The sequence below is a fragment of the Felis catus genome, chromosome C1 (genome assembly GCF_018350175.1).
Source record: "Felis catus isolate Fca126 chromosome C1, F.catus_Fca126_mat1.0, whole genome shotgun sequence".
Lineage (NCBI taxonomy): Eukaryota > Metazoa > Chordata > Mammalia > Carnivora > Felidae > Felis > Felis catus.
This window is the reverse complement of record NC_058375.1, coordinates 12,244,939-12,261,370: the sequence shown is the minus strand read 5'-3', so window position 1 is coordinate 12,261,370 and position 16,432 is coordinate 12,244,939. Positions and strand designations below refer to the sequence as shown.

General features: G+C 56.5%; 1 protein-coding gene and 1 long non-coding RNA gene across 2 annotated transcripts in view; both read right to left on the bottom strand.

The window, feature by feature from the left end:
• The window catches only part of PADI1 (peptidyl arginine deiminase 1), a 38,434-nt gene extending 36,182 nt beyond the window's left edge, over positions 1-2,252 (bottom strand). Inside the window, exon 1 of the mRNA XM_003989525.3 lies at positions 1,882-2,252. Within this exon, the coding sequence (XP_003989574.2) occupies positions 1,882-1,973 (92 nt within the window). The 5' untranslated portion in view covers positions 1,974-2,252. The remainder of the gene's footprint in view (positions 1-1,881) is intronic.
• Positions 2,253-13,378: 11,126 nt separating this feature from the next.
• Positions 13,379-16,432, bottom strand: part of LOC123379487 — a 43,057-nt gene continuing 40,003 nt past the window's right edge. The window contains exon 3 of the long non-coding RNA XR_006583948.1: positions 13,379-16,026. This is a non-coding gene — a long non-coding RNA (uncharacterized LOC123379487). The remainder of the gene's footprint in view (positions 16,027-16,432) is intronic.

The following is a 16,432-nucleotide window of genomic DNA, read 5'->3' as shown; positions in this document are numbered from 1 at the left end:
TTGGAGGGAAGGGAAGGGGACAGAATCTGTAGCACATGCTAAGGCAGGGTGTTCTTTTCTTTAACGTTTGATTTCTTTTTGAGACAGCAAATCCGAACAAAGTGGGCACTGCTCTGAGAGCACCAAGCCCGACGTAGGGCTCGAGCTCACGAACCAACTGCGAGATCACGACCTGAGACGAAGCCGGACACTCGGTCCGCCGAACCACCCAGGCACCCCTGAGTCACGGGATTTCTAAAGCTTCCTTGGGCCGGGGCGCACAATTACCTCGAACACAAATATTTCTCCAAATAACCAGTCCACGCAGCACCGGGGGGAATTAATCACTTCCCGTGATGTCACCCCACATGCCCATCGCCACCGGCCCTGCCAGAGGGCTTAGCTCCTGGGCTGCCCGGGCGACTGAAACACCCCCTCTTCGGGAGGGCTTTCCCCCTTTGACCGGTAAGGCTAAGTAGAAACCCCTTGCTTTTGGCCTCAGCCGGAGCCAGACAACTGGCAATGGGGCAGAGGAGCCCCAAGTTCATCATGGGGTGGAGTCCCCTCCTCCTGGTCAGCCCAGGCCCTGGGAGACCTTCAGGCTTCTTCTCCAAACCTTCCCAGGCTGGCAGTCCCATGGCCCTTCTCCGTCTATCACAGACCCCATGGGCAGGAAGCCCTGCCTTCAGTCTAATTTTCAGCCAGCTTGCTGCAGAATAAACTTTTGTTTTCTAGTTTCGAGACTCTCGGTGGCTATGTCCCTGGTCGCCACCCGTGCCCCAGTGAAGGCTCCTGAAAGGCTCTTTGGTGGGGGGACTCTCAAAACGCTCACTCAGGACCCCAAAGCAGCACCCCCTCCCAGAGTCAACCAGAGGCACAGCAGCGCGGGCCAGGCTGGGCAGCTTCCTCCTGCCCCACGGCTGGGCCAGCGCCCAAACCTGAGGGTGCCAAGATGCTTGGTGATCCCGAAGGGGGTCCCCAGACAGCACTGCCCTCCGCTCCCACCACACATGCCCCGATCTGTCCTCTGCTCTTGCCGCCCTCTGAGACGTGATGGCAGGGGGAACCCAAGTCCGTTCAGCCCCACAATCTGCGCACTCGACCTCCACGCTGAACTCAAGAGGGGCTCGGCTCACCTTGTCGGGGCTCGGATGAGGACGTGAGGCCCAGCGAGGGCCAGTGACTTGGCCCCCTGCCAGACAGCACGTGAGCATCAGAGCCAGGACCAGAACCCGTGTCTCCTGGCTCCCAGTAAAATGCCTCTGGCCTTAGTCAGCAGCACTACGTGCGGCCCAAGTTTCTGAAATGACCTTCCATCTCCTCCAGCAGGGATGGAGACCATAGACAGTGTCAGAGCTGGAAAAGCCCCACCCCCGAGGTCCCCAAGTCCAGCTCCCTCAGTGACCAGGTTCTTGTCCTCTATTAACTCCTTGAATCATCTCTCTGACACTCCCCTCCTGATCCCAATCACCCGGGCTGGCCTCCAAGGATCGAGACGCCACACACCCCACACCTCCTTTCAGACATACGGGTCGTGGGCAAGAAACAGAGGGCGGAATTCGGGACGACCCAGTCTTGAGCCCCAGGTCATTCCGCCATTGCACACGAGTTCTGCTCGGATATCACAACGCACCACCCAGAGCTGGAACTCTTAACCACGAGATTGAGGCCAGAGACCTGACCCAGGTGCCCAGGAGACAGAGCCCCAGGATGGGCCTGATACCCTAGCTCCTCCCTCCCAGACTCTCCATCCCACTCCCCCTACTCTGCCGTCAGAGCAACCTCCTACGAGCACCCTCCAGCATGTTCGATCTGTCCACCGGGCACCCACCCCCCCTTGCCTTGGGGTCCTCCGGGGTGGCCCGGCCCAATGCAGCCAGGTGGCTGCCCCTATGTTCTCACCTGTGAACGTCCACGTACGTCTCAACTCCCACCACACACACGGCATAGGTGGGCTTCTTCAGGGACAGCTGCACCGCTCTCTGCGGGGCCATCCTGCGCCCCTGGCTCCCGGCCTCGGCGCGCCCGGTCTCCCCAGCTCCTCTCCTGGGCACCAAGTCACCAGGAAGGAGCGCACATTCTGATGGGTCGGTGATTTCCTCCTCCCTTTTAATTTCACCCTGTGACCTGATTAGCTGCCTAAGCCGAGTCCCCACCTCCTGGCTCCGTGCCCAGCCCTCCTCACTCAGGCTACCAATCCAGGAGGCCGGGAGAGGAGGCACCGAGGTCCCTCAGAGAGATGGGGGGAAGTGGAGGGACCCCGAGGGAGGAGGGCTCAGCGGTCAGCGGGAGCTCCCCATCAGCCCAGCTTTGCCTCTGTTCTGAGACTCCGGGCTCTGAGGGCCGACCAAGTACCGGGTGGAGATCTTATCTCATGTGCTAAGAGATCAGGTAGCATATACAAAGCACAGTGCAGTCAGACCTCCGGGGCTCGAGTCCCCTTACAACCTATGCTCTCGGGCAGTTACCCCACCTCTCAAGACTTTGTTTCCCTTTCCCTTCGACTGGTGCGGATTCTCCAGAGATGGCAGAAGCCTCCCCCTCCCCCCACACCGGCGAGCACCCATGGCCAGCCCATGGGGAGGGCCCCTCAGAGGGAGCTCAGGGCAGTGGGCTGGGGACGGCTGATTCGTTTCTCAAAATCCCTTCTTTGCAGCTCCAGCAGGTGCCCGTCCCGCCTGTTGTCAGGGTGTTTGTGGAATCTCAGTGGACAAGCATTCACTGAGCACCTACTCCGTGTTGGGCCCCCCTTTAGGCGATGGGGACGCAGCTAAGAGTGAAACAGACCGCAGACCCTGCCCTGACAGCGTTTGTATTCTGGAAGACACGATTAAGAGTTGAGACGCCGGTGGCTTGGTCCTAGGGGCGGGGGAGGGTGGCTGGCGGACTGGACCCGGGCATGAGAGAAAGAGGGGAGTCTGGGATGACAGGAGTGCTTCGGGCCGCAGCCGCTGGAAGGATAGAGCTGTCATAGAGACTTGGGGAGGGCTGGGGGTGGGCAGGGCAGGCAGGGGGCTCGGCCGGCCCGTGTTGGACCAGTTAGACAGGAAGTGTCTATTAGGCCTCCGGGGGAAGCAATGCTTTACGAGTAACGTGCTCCCTCCATACTGGGCATCGAGGAGGAGGAGGAAGAGGAAGAGAATTCCCTTGAGAAGCACGGGACACCCCCTTGGCCACAGCGTCCCCTCGTCCCCGGCAGCCATCGCACAAGGCAGAATAAGGATGCACAACCAGAACCCCCACCGTCCACAGGCCTGGGTGAGAGGATGGCAGAAAGAGAGAGGGAGAAAGGAGGAACACGCTTGCCTGGGGGATGCCAGTCAGATGGGGCAGGAGGGGGACACAACCCCTGCCCCAGGAACCCCCGGCCTGACTAGGAAGACAGGAAGCATTAAAATGGCACAAACATTTTTCTTAAGTTTATGTATTTATTTTTGAGAGAGACAGAGACAGTGCACGAGCAAGGGAGGGATGGAGAGAGAGGGAAAGAGAGAGAATCCCAAGCAGACTCAGTGCTGCCAGCACAGAGCCCAACGTGGGGCTCAAACTCACAAAACCATGAGATCGTGACCCGAGCTGAAACCAAGAGTCAGACGTTCAACCGACTGAGCCACCCAGGTGCCCCTCAAACATTTATTTGTTCAGTTTTATTTTGAAGATCTTTCTGAAATGTCTTTCTTTTTTTTTATCATTTTTTATGTTTATTTATTTTTGAGAGCAAGAGAGACAGAGCACAAGCAGGGGAGGGGCAGAGAGAGAGGGAGACACAAATCCGAAGCAGGTTCCAGGCTCTGAGCTGTCAGCACAGAGCCCAATGCAAGGCTCGAACTCATGGGCCTCAAGATCATGACCTGAGCCAAAGTCGGACGCTTAACCGACTGAGCCACACCCAGGCGCCCCTGAAACATCTTTCTTTATTGCCAACATATCTGATTACAAATGTTCTTAATCTGCAAAGTTCTTTATACCCAATGGCACCAACACAGAGTCTAGGTTTACTCTGTGGACACAGGACCTAGCAACACAGCACAGGGGTCTCCAGGGGGGCACAATGGTTTCCACCCCACCCCCACCCCCACTCATCAGAACATGAGTCACTTTGTTCATACGTAATGTAATGTGGGGTGTAAAAAACAGGTTCCCAAAAAGCACATGGGTATATACCCATTAGAGAAGGATGGATGGATGGATGGATGGATGGATGGATGGATGGATGAGTGGATGGATGGACGGATGGACGGATGGATGGATGGACGGATGGACGGATGGACGGATGGATGTATGGACGGATGTATGGGTGAGTGGATGGATGGATGGGTGGATGGATGAGTGGATGGATGAGTGGATGGATGGATGGATGTGGATGGATGAGGAGATGAGTGGATGGATGGATGGATGGATGGATGAGTGGATGAGTGGATGGATGGGTAGATGGGTGGGTGGATGGATAGATGGTGGATGGATAGATGGATGGATGGATGGATGGATGGATGGATGAGTGGATGGACGAATGGACGGATGCATGGATGAGTGGATGGACGGATGGATGGATGGGTGAGTGGATGGATGGATTAATGGGTGGATGGATGGATGGATGGGTGGATGGATAGATGGATGGATGGATGGATGGATGAGTAGATGAGTAGATGAGTGGATGGATGGATGGATGGATGGATGAGTGGATGAGTGGATGGATGGGTAGATGGGTTGGTGGATGGATAGATGGTGGATGGATGAATGGATGGATGGATGGATGGATGGGTGGATGGATGGATGGATGAGTGGATGGACGAATGGATGGATGGATGGATGGATGGATGGATGAACAGATGGATGGGAAAGAGAGAGGAAGGGAAGAAGGCAGGTTGTTGCATAAGGAGCTATTTGCAAAAATGACAATGATCATGGTGACAGTGATAAGGAGATGCTAGCAAACACCTGCTTGGCACTCACCATGTGCCAGGCACTGTTCTCAGCCCCTTCCATGTATTCACTCACCTAATGCTCACAATAATATTAGGTGGCAGGTACCAACTAAGGTGAGAATCCCAAGTTCAAATGGACCACAGCATGGGTGTACAGGATGTGCCTTTTGCAGGTTGTGGGCAGGGCAGGAGCCCGGGCAGGTCAGGGTGTCTTAAAGGAAATGTTTTCACAGCCAGAGGAAAGAGGGAGGGAATAAAAGAGAGGTAGCAGAGAGACTGAGAGGAACATCAGTGCATTCCCATTTTACAGATGAAGAAATCGAAGCACAGAGAAGTTAAGGGACCTTCTCAAGGTCTGAACCTAGAAAGTGGCAGAGCCAAGATTCGAGCCCACGCCATCTGACCCTGGGTTGGCTTTTAACTGTTGACTGGGTCCCTGAGAGATAGAATATCTCTGATTTGGGGTGTGTTTTTTTTACCTTCTTCCTTATGCTTCTGTGTATTATTTGAAAGTTTTGGTAAGCAAATATTTTTACTATTGGAAAAAAATGAAGTCTCTCTTGGGTGCCTGGGTGGCTCAGTTAGTAGGTCATCTGACACTGGATCTTAGGATCATGAGTTCTGGCCCCACATTGGGCGTGGAGCCTACTTAAAAAAAAAAAAAATGAAGTCTCTCTTTAAGAAAATATAAGAGGAGTTTCCTGCTCTTGGCTTCCCTGCCCCCCTTCGGCTCTTTGCCCATTGCCTCCTTCCCTCCTTTCCCGGGCTTTTAGAATATTTCCTTTAAGACACCACGACCTGCCCGGGCTCCTGCCCTGCCCACAACCCGCAAAAGGCACATCCTGTTCACCTATGCTGTGGTCTATTTGAACTTGGGATTTCAGCCTTGATTGGTCAAATTTGGGAGGAGCAGGCGTGGGGGAGCTGAATGATCTCATTGGGTCAGGAAATGAGACACAGTGAAGCAGGGTAGAGGGGCAGAGGAGGAGGGGTGCTGTTTGAGTAGGCTGATCAGGGAAGAGCTCGCTGGAGAAAGGATATTGGAGCAGAGACCTGAAAAGGAGACCCTCAGGGACCTTCAGGGCTCTTCCAGCCTCAGGCAACCTAGGATTCCATTAACCCAGCAGCCCCCACCTCCCATCCCCCCTTTCACAAAACAGGGTTGTTGAGCTAGAGCAGGGCTTCCAGACTCAGATGCCTTCAGGGGTCTGGCGGGTAACGTAAGTGTGGGAAGAGCCAGGAGCATCGCAACAGGGCAAGTGGCAACTGGCGAAGGGAATAAAACCCGCTTTGCCCAGTGCATTAAAATTCAGTATTTCTTGGGGCGCCTGGGTGGCGCAGTCGGTTGAGCGTCCGACTTCAGCCAGCTCACGATCTCGCGGTCCGTGAGTTCGAGCCCCGCGTCGGGCTCTGGGCTGATGGCTCGGAGCCTGGAGCCTGTTTCCGATTCTGTGTCTCCCTCTCTCTCTGCCCCTCCCCCGTTCATGCTCTGTCTCTCTCTGTCCCAAAAAAAATAAATATTGAAAAAAATAATAAAAAAAAATCAGTATTTCTTAAAAACAGAACACTATAGGTCAAGCAAAACCCATTTGTAAGTCAGACCTGTCCCCTTGGGCTATTGTTTGAGACCCCAACATGGACTTATTTAAAAAACTGGTGAAGGGGCACCTGGGTGGCCCGGTTGGTTACACGTCCGACTCTTGGTTTTGGCTCAGGTCATGATCTCGTGGTTCATGAGATCGAGCCCTGCATCAGGCTCTGTGCTGATGGCTCAGAGCCTGCTTGGGATTCTCTCTCTCCCTTTTTCTCTCTGCCCCTACCCTGCTTGCTTGCTCTCTCTCTCTCTCTCTCTCTAAGTAAATAAATAAACTTAAAAAAATAATAAATAAATAAAAACTGGTGAATAAGGAGGGTGGTGGAAGGAAAAAGTCAGGCTGGGGAAGTCATTTGATGCCCAGGAGGGTAAAGCTACCTGGCCCCAGGTAAGCCTTGGCATCATTGGGGCAAGGAATCCGTCTGCCTCAAGCCTGGTGAGAAGTCAGAATGGGTTCTGGACTGCTCCCATATGCTTACTGATACCAAGTGTGGGCTCTTCTCGGGAGACCCCTCTCCCAGCCCCCACACACCACCTGCGCCTGAGCTTACCTAGGATAGCCATCAGGGGAGGCGGCAGGGGGTGACGGGGCTAACAGAGCCCAGTTCTCTGGACCCCCTGCCTGCGGCCTTTCTCCGCTCCCGGCATCCCTGAATGCCACAGGGTCAGTTCCGCCTGCCTTCCAGGATTCTCCCATTTCAAGTTGGAAGGGCTTCTGAGAGCCCCTTAATTTTCCAGCTGGGGAAACCAAGGCTCAGAGAAGGGCGATGACAGACGCGAAACAACAACTGTGGAGTCACAGGAGGCCAAGTCTGGATCCAAGGTTTTCATTCATTCATTGAAGAAAACATCTCCTGGGCTCTTCTGTCTACATTGCTGTTCTGGGCATCAGAGCAGTCACCATCAACTCCTTATATTGACTCACCCCTCTGGGATCTTCCAGGGTACCCCAACCGCCTCTCCCACCCCGGGCACCTAGGACAGGATCCTGGACCCCCTGTGGGCCTCGGGGGCTCTGACTCAACTCGCGCAAGAAAGCAGGGGACCCACCGATACTGCACAGCCAGAGAGCCTGGGGCCAGTGGCTCTAATAGCAGGAAGCGGCAAGGGCCATGAGTCACCCAACTCAATCCACACATCCCCTCAGAGCCGGAAACACAGGCCCAGGTCTCTGCCGGGCACCACGGACCTTCAGGAATCACTGACTCCCTCCTTGGCTCTGGGACGTCCCAGGCTCCGTGGGGCAGCGTCAGAGGCTTTAATGGGATCACGTGCAGGGCTGGGCTGGGCACGTACAGGCCCGGGGGGCTTGTGGTCAGGTGGAGTCAGCCCCACCCCCACAAGTGGCCGACTCAGCAGCCCCCCAGGCACATCACCTCCTTCTCTGCCCCCAGCTGGCTTTGTCCCATCTCAGCAAATGGTGTGGCCTCCAGCCCAGGTGCCAAGCCAGAGACCCAGGCAACCTCTCTGGTCTTCCCCTCCCTCATCCCCAATATCCAGTCATCCCACCTGACTCATCAGCTCTAACTCCCAAACCCCTGTGGCCCCCTGCACCTTGACTCTCACCCCCACCCCCACCCTGGTCCCGGCCACCGAGTCTGGGCCAAGACCTGAGCAGCCCCCCCGCTCCCCCAGTCCCCAGGCTCACTACACCCCACACCACAGGTAGCAGTGACCTGTCTGAAACAGGCATCTGATCTGGCCTTCCCCCTGACAAGGCTGCTCCAGCGTCCCGAGGCTCCTAGGTAAAGGAGGGTGGCTGGATGGGAGACGGACCCTTCTGTGGTTCCAGTCTGGGCTCCCGTCTGGGCTCAGCCATTTCTTAGATTTCAGAGCCCTGGGCAAATGATTAAACTCTTTGGAGGCGTAGTGCCCTAATGTGGAAAGCCTAGAATAATGTAGAAATTTTAAATGATGTACGTAAAGTGCCTGGGATATAGTTGATCATCAAGAAATAGAAACTGAGCCTGGTGTTCAAGGCCCCCCCCAGAACAGGTCCCTGACAACCCCTTCTTCACTCAGTGCCGGACTCCTGTTCTCGCCCCCACCAACTGCCTGCCCTGGGGCTTTGCTCCCTGCCCTGGGGGGTCTCCATAAACCTCTGCCCATTCCCAGCCCTCCTGCCTTCCCCTACAACTGCCCCCCAAACTCAACACTTCTAGTCTTTCCTGGACTTTAAAAATTTTTTTCTTAACCTTTATTTATTTTGGGGAGAGAGAGAGAGAAACAAAGCACAAATGGGACAGGAACAGAGAGAAAGGGGGAGACACAGAATCCAAAGCAGGCTCCAGGCTCTGTGCTGTCAGCACAGAGCCCGACGCGGGGCTCAAGCTCACGAACCGCGAGATCATGACCTGAGCCAAAGTTGGAGGCTTAACCGACTGGGCCACCCGGGGCACCCGGATGTCTTTCCTGGATTTTTATCCCATGTCCTAATAGAAAGAATTTGAGCCAGCTTACAAAATACACCCTGAATAAGATTTTTAAATGAGAAAATTAAGTCAGAGAGTAGGGGAAGAAAGTAAAAACACAGGAATGGACATCTCCTCTGCTTGGTAGATCTAGCTGAAGGCAAAGAGGCCCAGAGAGGGAGAGCAACTTGCCTCAAAATACACAGCCTCACAGAAGCAACGTGAAGTAGAAGACAGGGAATCAACCCCAGAGTTAGAAACTTGGATTCTCAGGCTGCCTGATAGGGTTCCTAAAAAATCTCTTCTTTCCTGGGTCTCCCGGGCGGCTCAGTCGATTAAGCGTTCGGCTTCGGCTCAGGTCATGATCTCCCGGTTCGTGGGTTCGAGCCCCGCGTCGAGCTCTGTGCTATCAGCCCGGAACCTGCTTCGGATCCTCTGTCCCCCTTGGGCACCTACCATGGGCCAGGCCACGAGTAGAGGACCGAAACCCGACTGCATCCCGCCTTATAGGAGAGCACGGTTAATGGGGCATGCGGGTGTATGAACGCTTTGTCACAAGGAAGTTTTCCAAGAGCCACGACAGGGAAATGTGCTGAGGCCCGGGGACACACGCAAGGAGGGAAAGATAGTAATGATCTCAGCCTGCGTTTTTTGAGCACTGTCTTTCATTCTTGTATCCGACCTAGGCAGCGAACTGCTGGGAGAGGGGGCAATCTAGTCCGAGGGAGTTTCAGGACACGTCCCTTGCTCAGGAGGGTGGAAACGGAGCCGCAGCCCCACCTGGGGACTCAGAGCATGTGTGTTAATTGCCACACTCTTCTGTCGTCGGTGCTTCCAGGTTGCAGGGGCCGCTGGCCTCACCCCTCCTGTCGCATCACACGCACCCCCAACTTCTGCCCTGGGGAGGCAAGACTGTCCTGTGTCTGACACAGAGACCAGACGGCAGGACTCAAGAGACACCCAGTCCAAGATGCCTCACACCATCAAGGCCCTGTGAGCCCCAGCCACCCAACTCTGTCTCTCCGGTGGCACCTTCACACCATGGAACCTTCCATGACACGGGCCCTGGCCATCTGGCCCCCGCCGGCCTTGGTCTGACTTGAGCCCTGGGGCTGGGGGACAGCCTGGGGGCAGACGCCCACCTCAGAGAGGGCCCTGATGGCTGGGGTGGGGGTGTGGGGGCACAGAGACTCCTAAAAAGTCAGGGAAAGAAGAGGCTTTAGAGATAAGCTGGAAGTTTCAGGGGGTTACATTTAAAACAGACAAAAGAGACACTCAGGACCAAGTGAAGTGGGGGCCCAAAGCCCACCTGCTCACCCTTGCCCCACCCCCCAGCCCTTGATAAGGAGCCTAGGGCTCCACAGATCCTCTCAGAAAGCCAACGGCCTGACTGTCACCAATAATAAGCCCAGAGAGGGCCAGCAATTTGTCCAAGGTCACACAGCTCGTCCTGTTTCTCCCACACAGGGAAGGAAGAAGGAGGGTGTAGGGAGGTCAGCAGTCGGACAGGCTGTACAACAGTGGACAGAGCGTGGGTCCAGAGGGCAGGTCCAGCCCTGGACCATCATTCACTGGCTGGGTGACCAAGCTTGACCCTTCTAGGACTGCTTTGGCCTCATCTGCAAAATGGGGCTTGTTACGTGCGCATTTGGTCCAAGAGCTGGGCTTTCCAACACGGTCCCCTTGATTCCAACACGGTCCCCTTGACACCTCCCAGGTGGTGGCTGTGCTTATCCCCACTGTGCAGATGAAGAAACTGAGGTCATATTTACAGAGCACTCAGCACGGGCTGGGCCCCTGGCGGGCACTCTACATATCAGTTCCCCCGCTGGCCCCTCGAAGTCCACTTCCTCCAGGAAGCCGTCCCCGCATGCCCCTGGCCCCCAGGGAATGTTCTGTTGTCTAAGGAGCAGCCCCAGGCTCTGCTCCTGGAAACCACCTGTTTTAACCCCATTTCTCTCATCACTCTAGCAAGACTACATATTTCCGAGGGCAGGGACAGGGAGTGGCCAGGCCTTCAGCTCTGGGGGATCAGGAAGCCGGCTCGAATGAAATCAGTCGACCAAGACGGTAAAGGAGATCTCGGCCACCCACCCGCAGCCAGTCGGGCAGCCGCCAAGTTCTCCAGGCAGGGGGTCCGGCCACCCCTTGACAAGCCCTTGCGCTCTATCTCTTGACCCTGTGGCCTCGGGGAGCCCAGCAGCGTCTAAGGGGCTGAGCTCCAGCTTTCTCCCCGCGCCAGCCTGGCCCTGTGGCTCAGTGAAGCCAGGCAGTCCTCCGGAGAGGAGAGGTGGAGGGAGAGGGGACAGAGAGATGCACAGAGACAGGAAGAAACCGGGAGAGACAGAGACAAAGGAACACAGAGAACAAACGGACAGAAGAAAGACACGGAGAACGGCAGGGACAAAGACAGACAAACTGCAAGACAGAGGGAGGGACAGAAACCAGGGAGAATAAAAGGCAGACACGGATGGGAAAGCAGAAAGAGCTGGGGCCAGGCAGACGAGAGCCCAGGAGCTCCGTGAGACCCAGAGCACAGAGGGTCCCCCTCTCAACTCCCTGCTTCCCCCAGGGGCTCCCTTCCCCCAAGCCTCCTGCTCCCGCACTCAGACATGTACCCATCACCTACTTAGCACCTGCCCTGGGTCCTGTGGCCACACGATCCCACCCCACCCCCCCTCCACCACCACTGCGACCTCCCAGGTAGTGGCCGTGTTTATCCCCACTGCACAGATGAAGAAACTGAGGCTGGGAGCCATCAGGTTACTCAGTCAAACTGGATCCACCACTGCCAGGGTACAGGAGGAAGTGCAAGGGGCAGAGAGACTGAGGCCCAGAGAGGGGAAGTGATTGGCTCTGGGTCACACAGCAGCCGGCCACAGAGCCAAAGGTAAAAGCCGGGCCCTCTGGAGCTTTGCCTGCTTGCAAAGAAGACACAATAAATCTCACTAAGTCTTCAGCCAGCGGGACCCAGGTTTTATTAGATGGCCTGTCGCCAACACCCTAGAGGCTGTCAACACACCCCTGCCACATCATTCTTGCGTCTCTCCTGCTATCGTTTCTGGGAAGTGCAGCTCAGGAAGCCCCCAGACTTGTCGTCTCTGCCAGGAACCAGGATCGGGGCATCTCCACCACCACCCCCCCCCCACCCCCTTCCGACTCAGACTGCCACACAGAACTGACAAGAGACAGGGGGGCTGTTCCTAACTTTTGCTGACATCAGCTAAGCGTGTCCTCAGGCTCCCCACCAGGTCCCGATGGGTCCAGCCATAACACGCAAAACCAGGGCAGAACCCAGGGGAGCGAGGTCAGCAGGTGAGCACACGTTCACCCACTGGGACTTGCAGCGTCAGGGAAACTTCTAGAAGCAGTACTCACTGCAAAGGATATAAAGACCCAGCCCAGAAAACAAACACAGGGGAACCTTGTTTGTTTGTTTTTTTCACCCCACCTGGGTTCTGAAGAAATTCTCCTTAATAAAATGTTTGTAAAGAAAATCCTATCAGCTTGGTGAGAGGCGTTGGCCTCTTAACAGATCTTTCTTTCTCCTTCTGAACGTCTGTCTCCCCCGGAGGGGAGCTCTCAGGAGGACAGGGGCACAGCACAGGCCTCGGCACCAACGGGGCCTGGCCGGTCATCACCGACGCTCCTGGAACGACCCATGGCTGAGGGAATTAAATTTTCGTGTGCAGGAGAAGATACTCATTATCTGTCTGACAAAAGGCCACATCCGGGATACATTAAAAATGGCCTATAATCCACACGAAAAACAGAAACCACCAGCCCTGCGTAGTAAGCCGAGGAGGACACTCAACATTCACAGGCCACAGATGCCAAGCGGGAACCTTAGGGGAGAGTCCGTGCTCACAGCTGGCTTCCCCGGCTGGGACCCCTGGGCCCCTCGGGGGCCTGCTTCCACGGGGGCCTTTACTCAGGGGTCTATTTTGCCAAGTCTCATGGAAAGAGGGGCCCGGTTACAGAGCCAGAGAACAAAGGGTAAAAAGGGAGGAGGATGGGAGACCCCCGGAGCAAAGGTAAGGGGAACAGGAAGTCTCCCCAGATGGCCCCCCCTTCCCCCCCAGTCACCCAGCCCAGCGCTAACAGTGGGGTGTGTGGGGAGGGTTCTGTTCGCCCCCAGATGGGCGGGGAGGCTCCCCAAGAGTGCGACTGATTGAAGCAGGCAGGCAGGGTGGAAGAGGCACCGGGCCAGGCGTCAGGAGCCCTGGGATCCGGGGCCAACACGCCGCGTGCAGACTGGCAGGTGGCTTCGGGCACCGTCTCCGTGACCTCGGTCCTTACGTCTGTACCAGGAGAGGAAGGGGTAGCTGATCCTCGGAGCGCTCCCGGCACTGACCCTGAGAGCTGGTGAGGCACGCGCCTCCTGCTACCCCTCCCCCACCGGCTCCCCAACAGCATCCCAGGGCCCCCAGCCCCAGCGACGCCCCCAGGGAAGCCACAGTGAGGCCGGTCAGGGCTTGGCCGAGTCTGAGAGCCAACCGGCCCCAACGCGGGCCTGAAGGACCCAGCCTGACCCCGGCCCCCTGGCCTGGGAGTGCCTGGTGACCACGTGGCCTGGCAGGGCGGGCACCTCGTTCGTTCTGAGCCACCGCTCAGCTTTAGCGTGCTCTTCCTGCTCCCTGTGCTATTTCCCCCGAGTCCCCGCGCGGCCTCTTTCTCCCTGACGTCCAGCGCTGGTCCCCAAGGGCCAGCCACGCCCACAGCAGCCGCCCACAGCACAGTCCTCCCGCATGCTGGCTGTGAAGGAGCCCCCGGTCTGAAGGGGTAGGCACAGCCCGCACTCTGTGGGGTCCCCAGACCGAGTGTAGAGCCAAACTGCCTGTCCGACAGGAGTGTCCTCTCCGATGGGGGAGACACAGCCCCTACCCTTGGGAAGCTTCCGATCGGATGGGGAGGCACAGCCTCTGACCGTAGGGATCAGCTAGTCTGATGGGGGAAACACAGCTCCTACCTTGTAAGACATAAGAGTTAAGCAAAGCTCCTCTCTCTTACCAAGCCTTCCGATCTAAAGGGGGAGGCACAGTTCTGTCCCAGAGGAACCTCTAGTTCGATGGAGGAGCCCTAAGGAAAGTCTTCCTGGCTGTGAAAGGGACCCGTTCTACCACGAACGTCATTCTTAAACCCCACATTTACTCAACTTGGGGCAAAAAGCTTTCACATATATACCGTCTTCCTTGACGTGCTTCCTTGACGTGCTTGATGTGTTATCACCACCCGGAAGCAAGGCCAGCCAGGGACTGGCCTCCCTGTTTGACAGATAAAGAAACTGTGGCCCAGAAGGAGAAGTGGCAGGGCCCAGGTCACACAGGAAGACAGGATTAGAGCCCAAGTTTATCTCCAGAGGGAAGGAGGGGAGGAAGGAGGCAAGAAAGAGGGATGGGCGCCTAAGGGAGCTGATGTTCCCATACCCTTGGCCCAGAAGGCCGGGCAGCTAAACGCCCCGTAACCAGTGCCCCTGTGACGGCTGACTCAGGGGCGCCCAGAGCTGGTCTTTCTCAATCCTATTTGGGAAACATTTTTTATTCGCGAGAGGCCTGCTGTCCCGCCAGGCATTTATGAGCCTGGTTTATTGGTCTGGCCCAGGGAGCCTGGGGCACGGCTTCTATGTGAGCCACGACTGGGCAGGGGCTGGAAATCGTCAATGGTCAGAGCCAGAGGGTCCCCAGGGCTGAGTTAGCCCCACTCCTGCCTTTTAGAGAAGGGAACAGTGAGGACCAGAGGAAGGGCAAGGACTTGCCCAAGGTCACAGAGCGCCTCAGCAGCACGGCTCGGCCCCCTAACCCTTGTCGGGCGCTCTCCCAGCCTGGGGCCAGGTAGAACAGGTCTGCACCTCAACCTGTCCTTGTGGGAACAGCCCAGGTGGCAGAAAGATCTTCTGTATTGGGGATATTTGGGGACTGGCTTGGGGCTGAACCCCCTTCCCCACCCCTGGCTCTGTACTCCCCCAGAGTATCCCCTGAGGAGGCCGACCCAGGTTCTGGCCGTGGTAGGGATTTCCCGAGGTTTGGGTGGGGCATAGGATCACGTCGTCCCTCCCTCCAGCCCCCCACCATCAGCCACCAGGATCCCCTAGGGAGGAGAAGAGAAAGCTAGGGGAAGGAAGCAGAGGAACATACTATTTACGGAGTGGCTCCGGTGCACCAGCCCAGAGAGAGCCCTGGAACATGAACTCATCGCAACCGTTGTCAGGCTGGGCCCGTTTACGAGAGGAACTGGAGGTTCACAGATGTTGAGACACTTCACCCAAGGTCATGCAGCACCTGTGTGGGGAGCTGGAATGCCAGCCCGGCTGTCTGCCTCTGAAGCCCACGCTCTAGTTCTCCGTTGTACCCGCAGCCTCGGGAAGGGTCCCAGGGGCTGCCCGCCTCCTCTGAGCTGTCTACCTCACAGGATAGAGGTCCCGTGGAGGCAGGGTTCTAGCCGTGGCCCACGGCTGACCTTGCCGCCTCCCGCCGCATGCTACAGCCTTGGCCTGGAGCTTCCTGAGCAAACCTAAACTCCCTGCAGGGAACAATGGGGCAGGCCTAGCCACAGCTGACCTTGGGGCATGTTTGACCCCATGGGGATCCCCGGGCCGGTGCCAGGCAGCACGAGGGGCCCCGCTGAAGAGGGCTCGTGGCCACACTCAAGTTCATACAGCTCCAAGCCTGGGATGGGAGTTCAGAGGCTCAGGTCCCAGTTGGTCCTGCTGTGTGACCTTGGGCATTTTGCTGGCCTCCTCTGAGCCTCAGTTTCCAGATGCTGTTCGCTGACAGTCTGCGATGCATGAGTCCGCACATGCCTGATGGGGCTCAAAGGTTCAGGCAGGACCACTGCTGAGCCAGGGTGCTTAGGAAGGGACCGGGCCAGCAGGAGGGGTGAGTTCCCAGACTGTCCCTCTCTGGTAGGACTCTGTCATCCCTCACGAGCTGCGGCATGAGCAACTCTACGAGGGTGGAGGGTGGCTTGGTGGGAAGTCACGTGCAGGAAGACACGGTGGGTGTCTAAGTCTTGTGTCACAGCTCAGCGGGGTGCTGGAGGCCGGCTCCGCAGAGTCGACGGGGCACCTCTCTTCCACCTCTGTCCTCCGCGATGTCTCACGGGGAGCTTGAAACCAGCCCTGGGGGAACAGTTATACCGTGGAAATTGGTTAAGTGCGACCAGCAGGGGGTTTGGCTTGGGTGAGGGTGTGTTTTGTTGGTCTGGAAAGCCAATCGTGTAAAGCATTCACCAGCAAGCCACGGGTTGTATGGAGAAGCTATATTTTTCTCGAGATGTGTCCATTACATCTAAGTCTTCACATTTGTCGGCAAATGTTTTTCCTTTCATGTAAATTTAATTTTCGCCACGAAAGAAAGATGAATTGGGCTTCGTCAAAATTTAAACCGTTTGTGCTTCAAAGGACGATATCCAGAAAGCGAAAGGCAATCGAGAGAACGGGGGGAAATATTTCCAAACTGCCATCTAACAAGGGTCTAACATTCGGAACATATCAAGAATTCTTACAGCTCAACGGTGAAGACAAC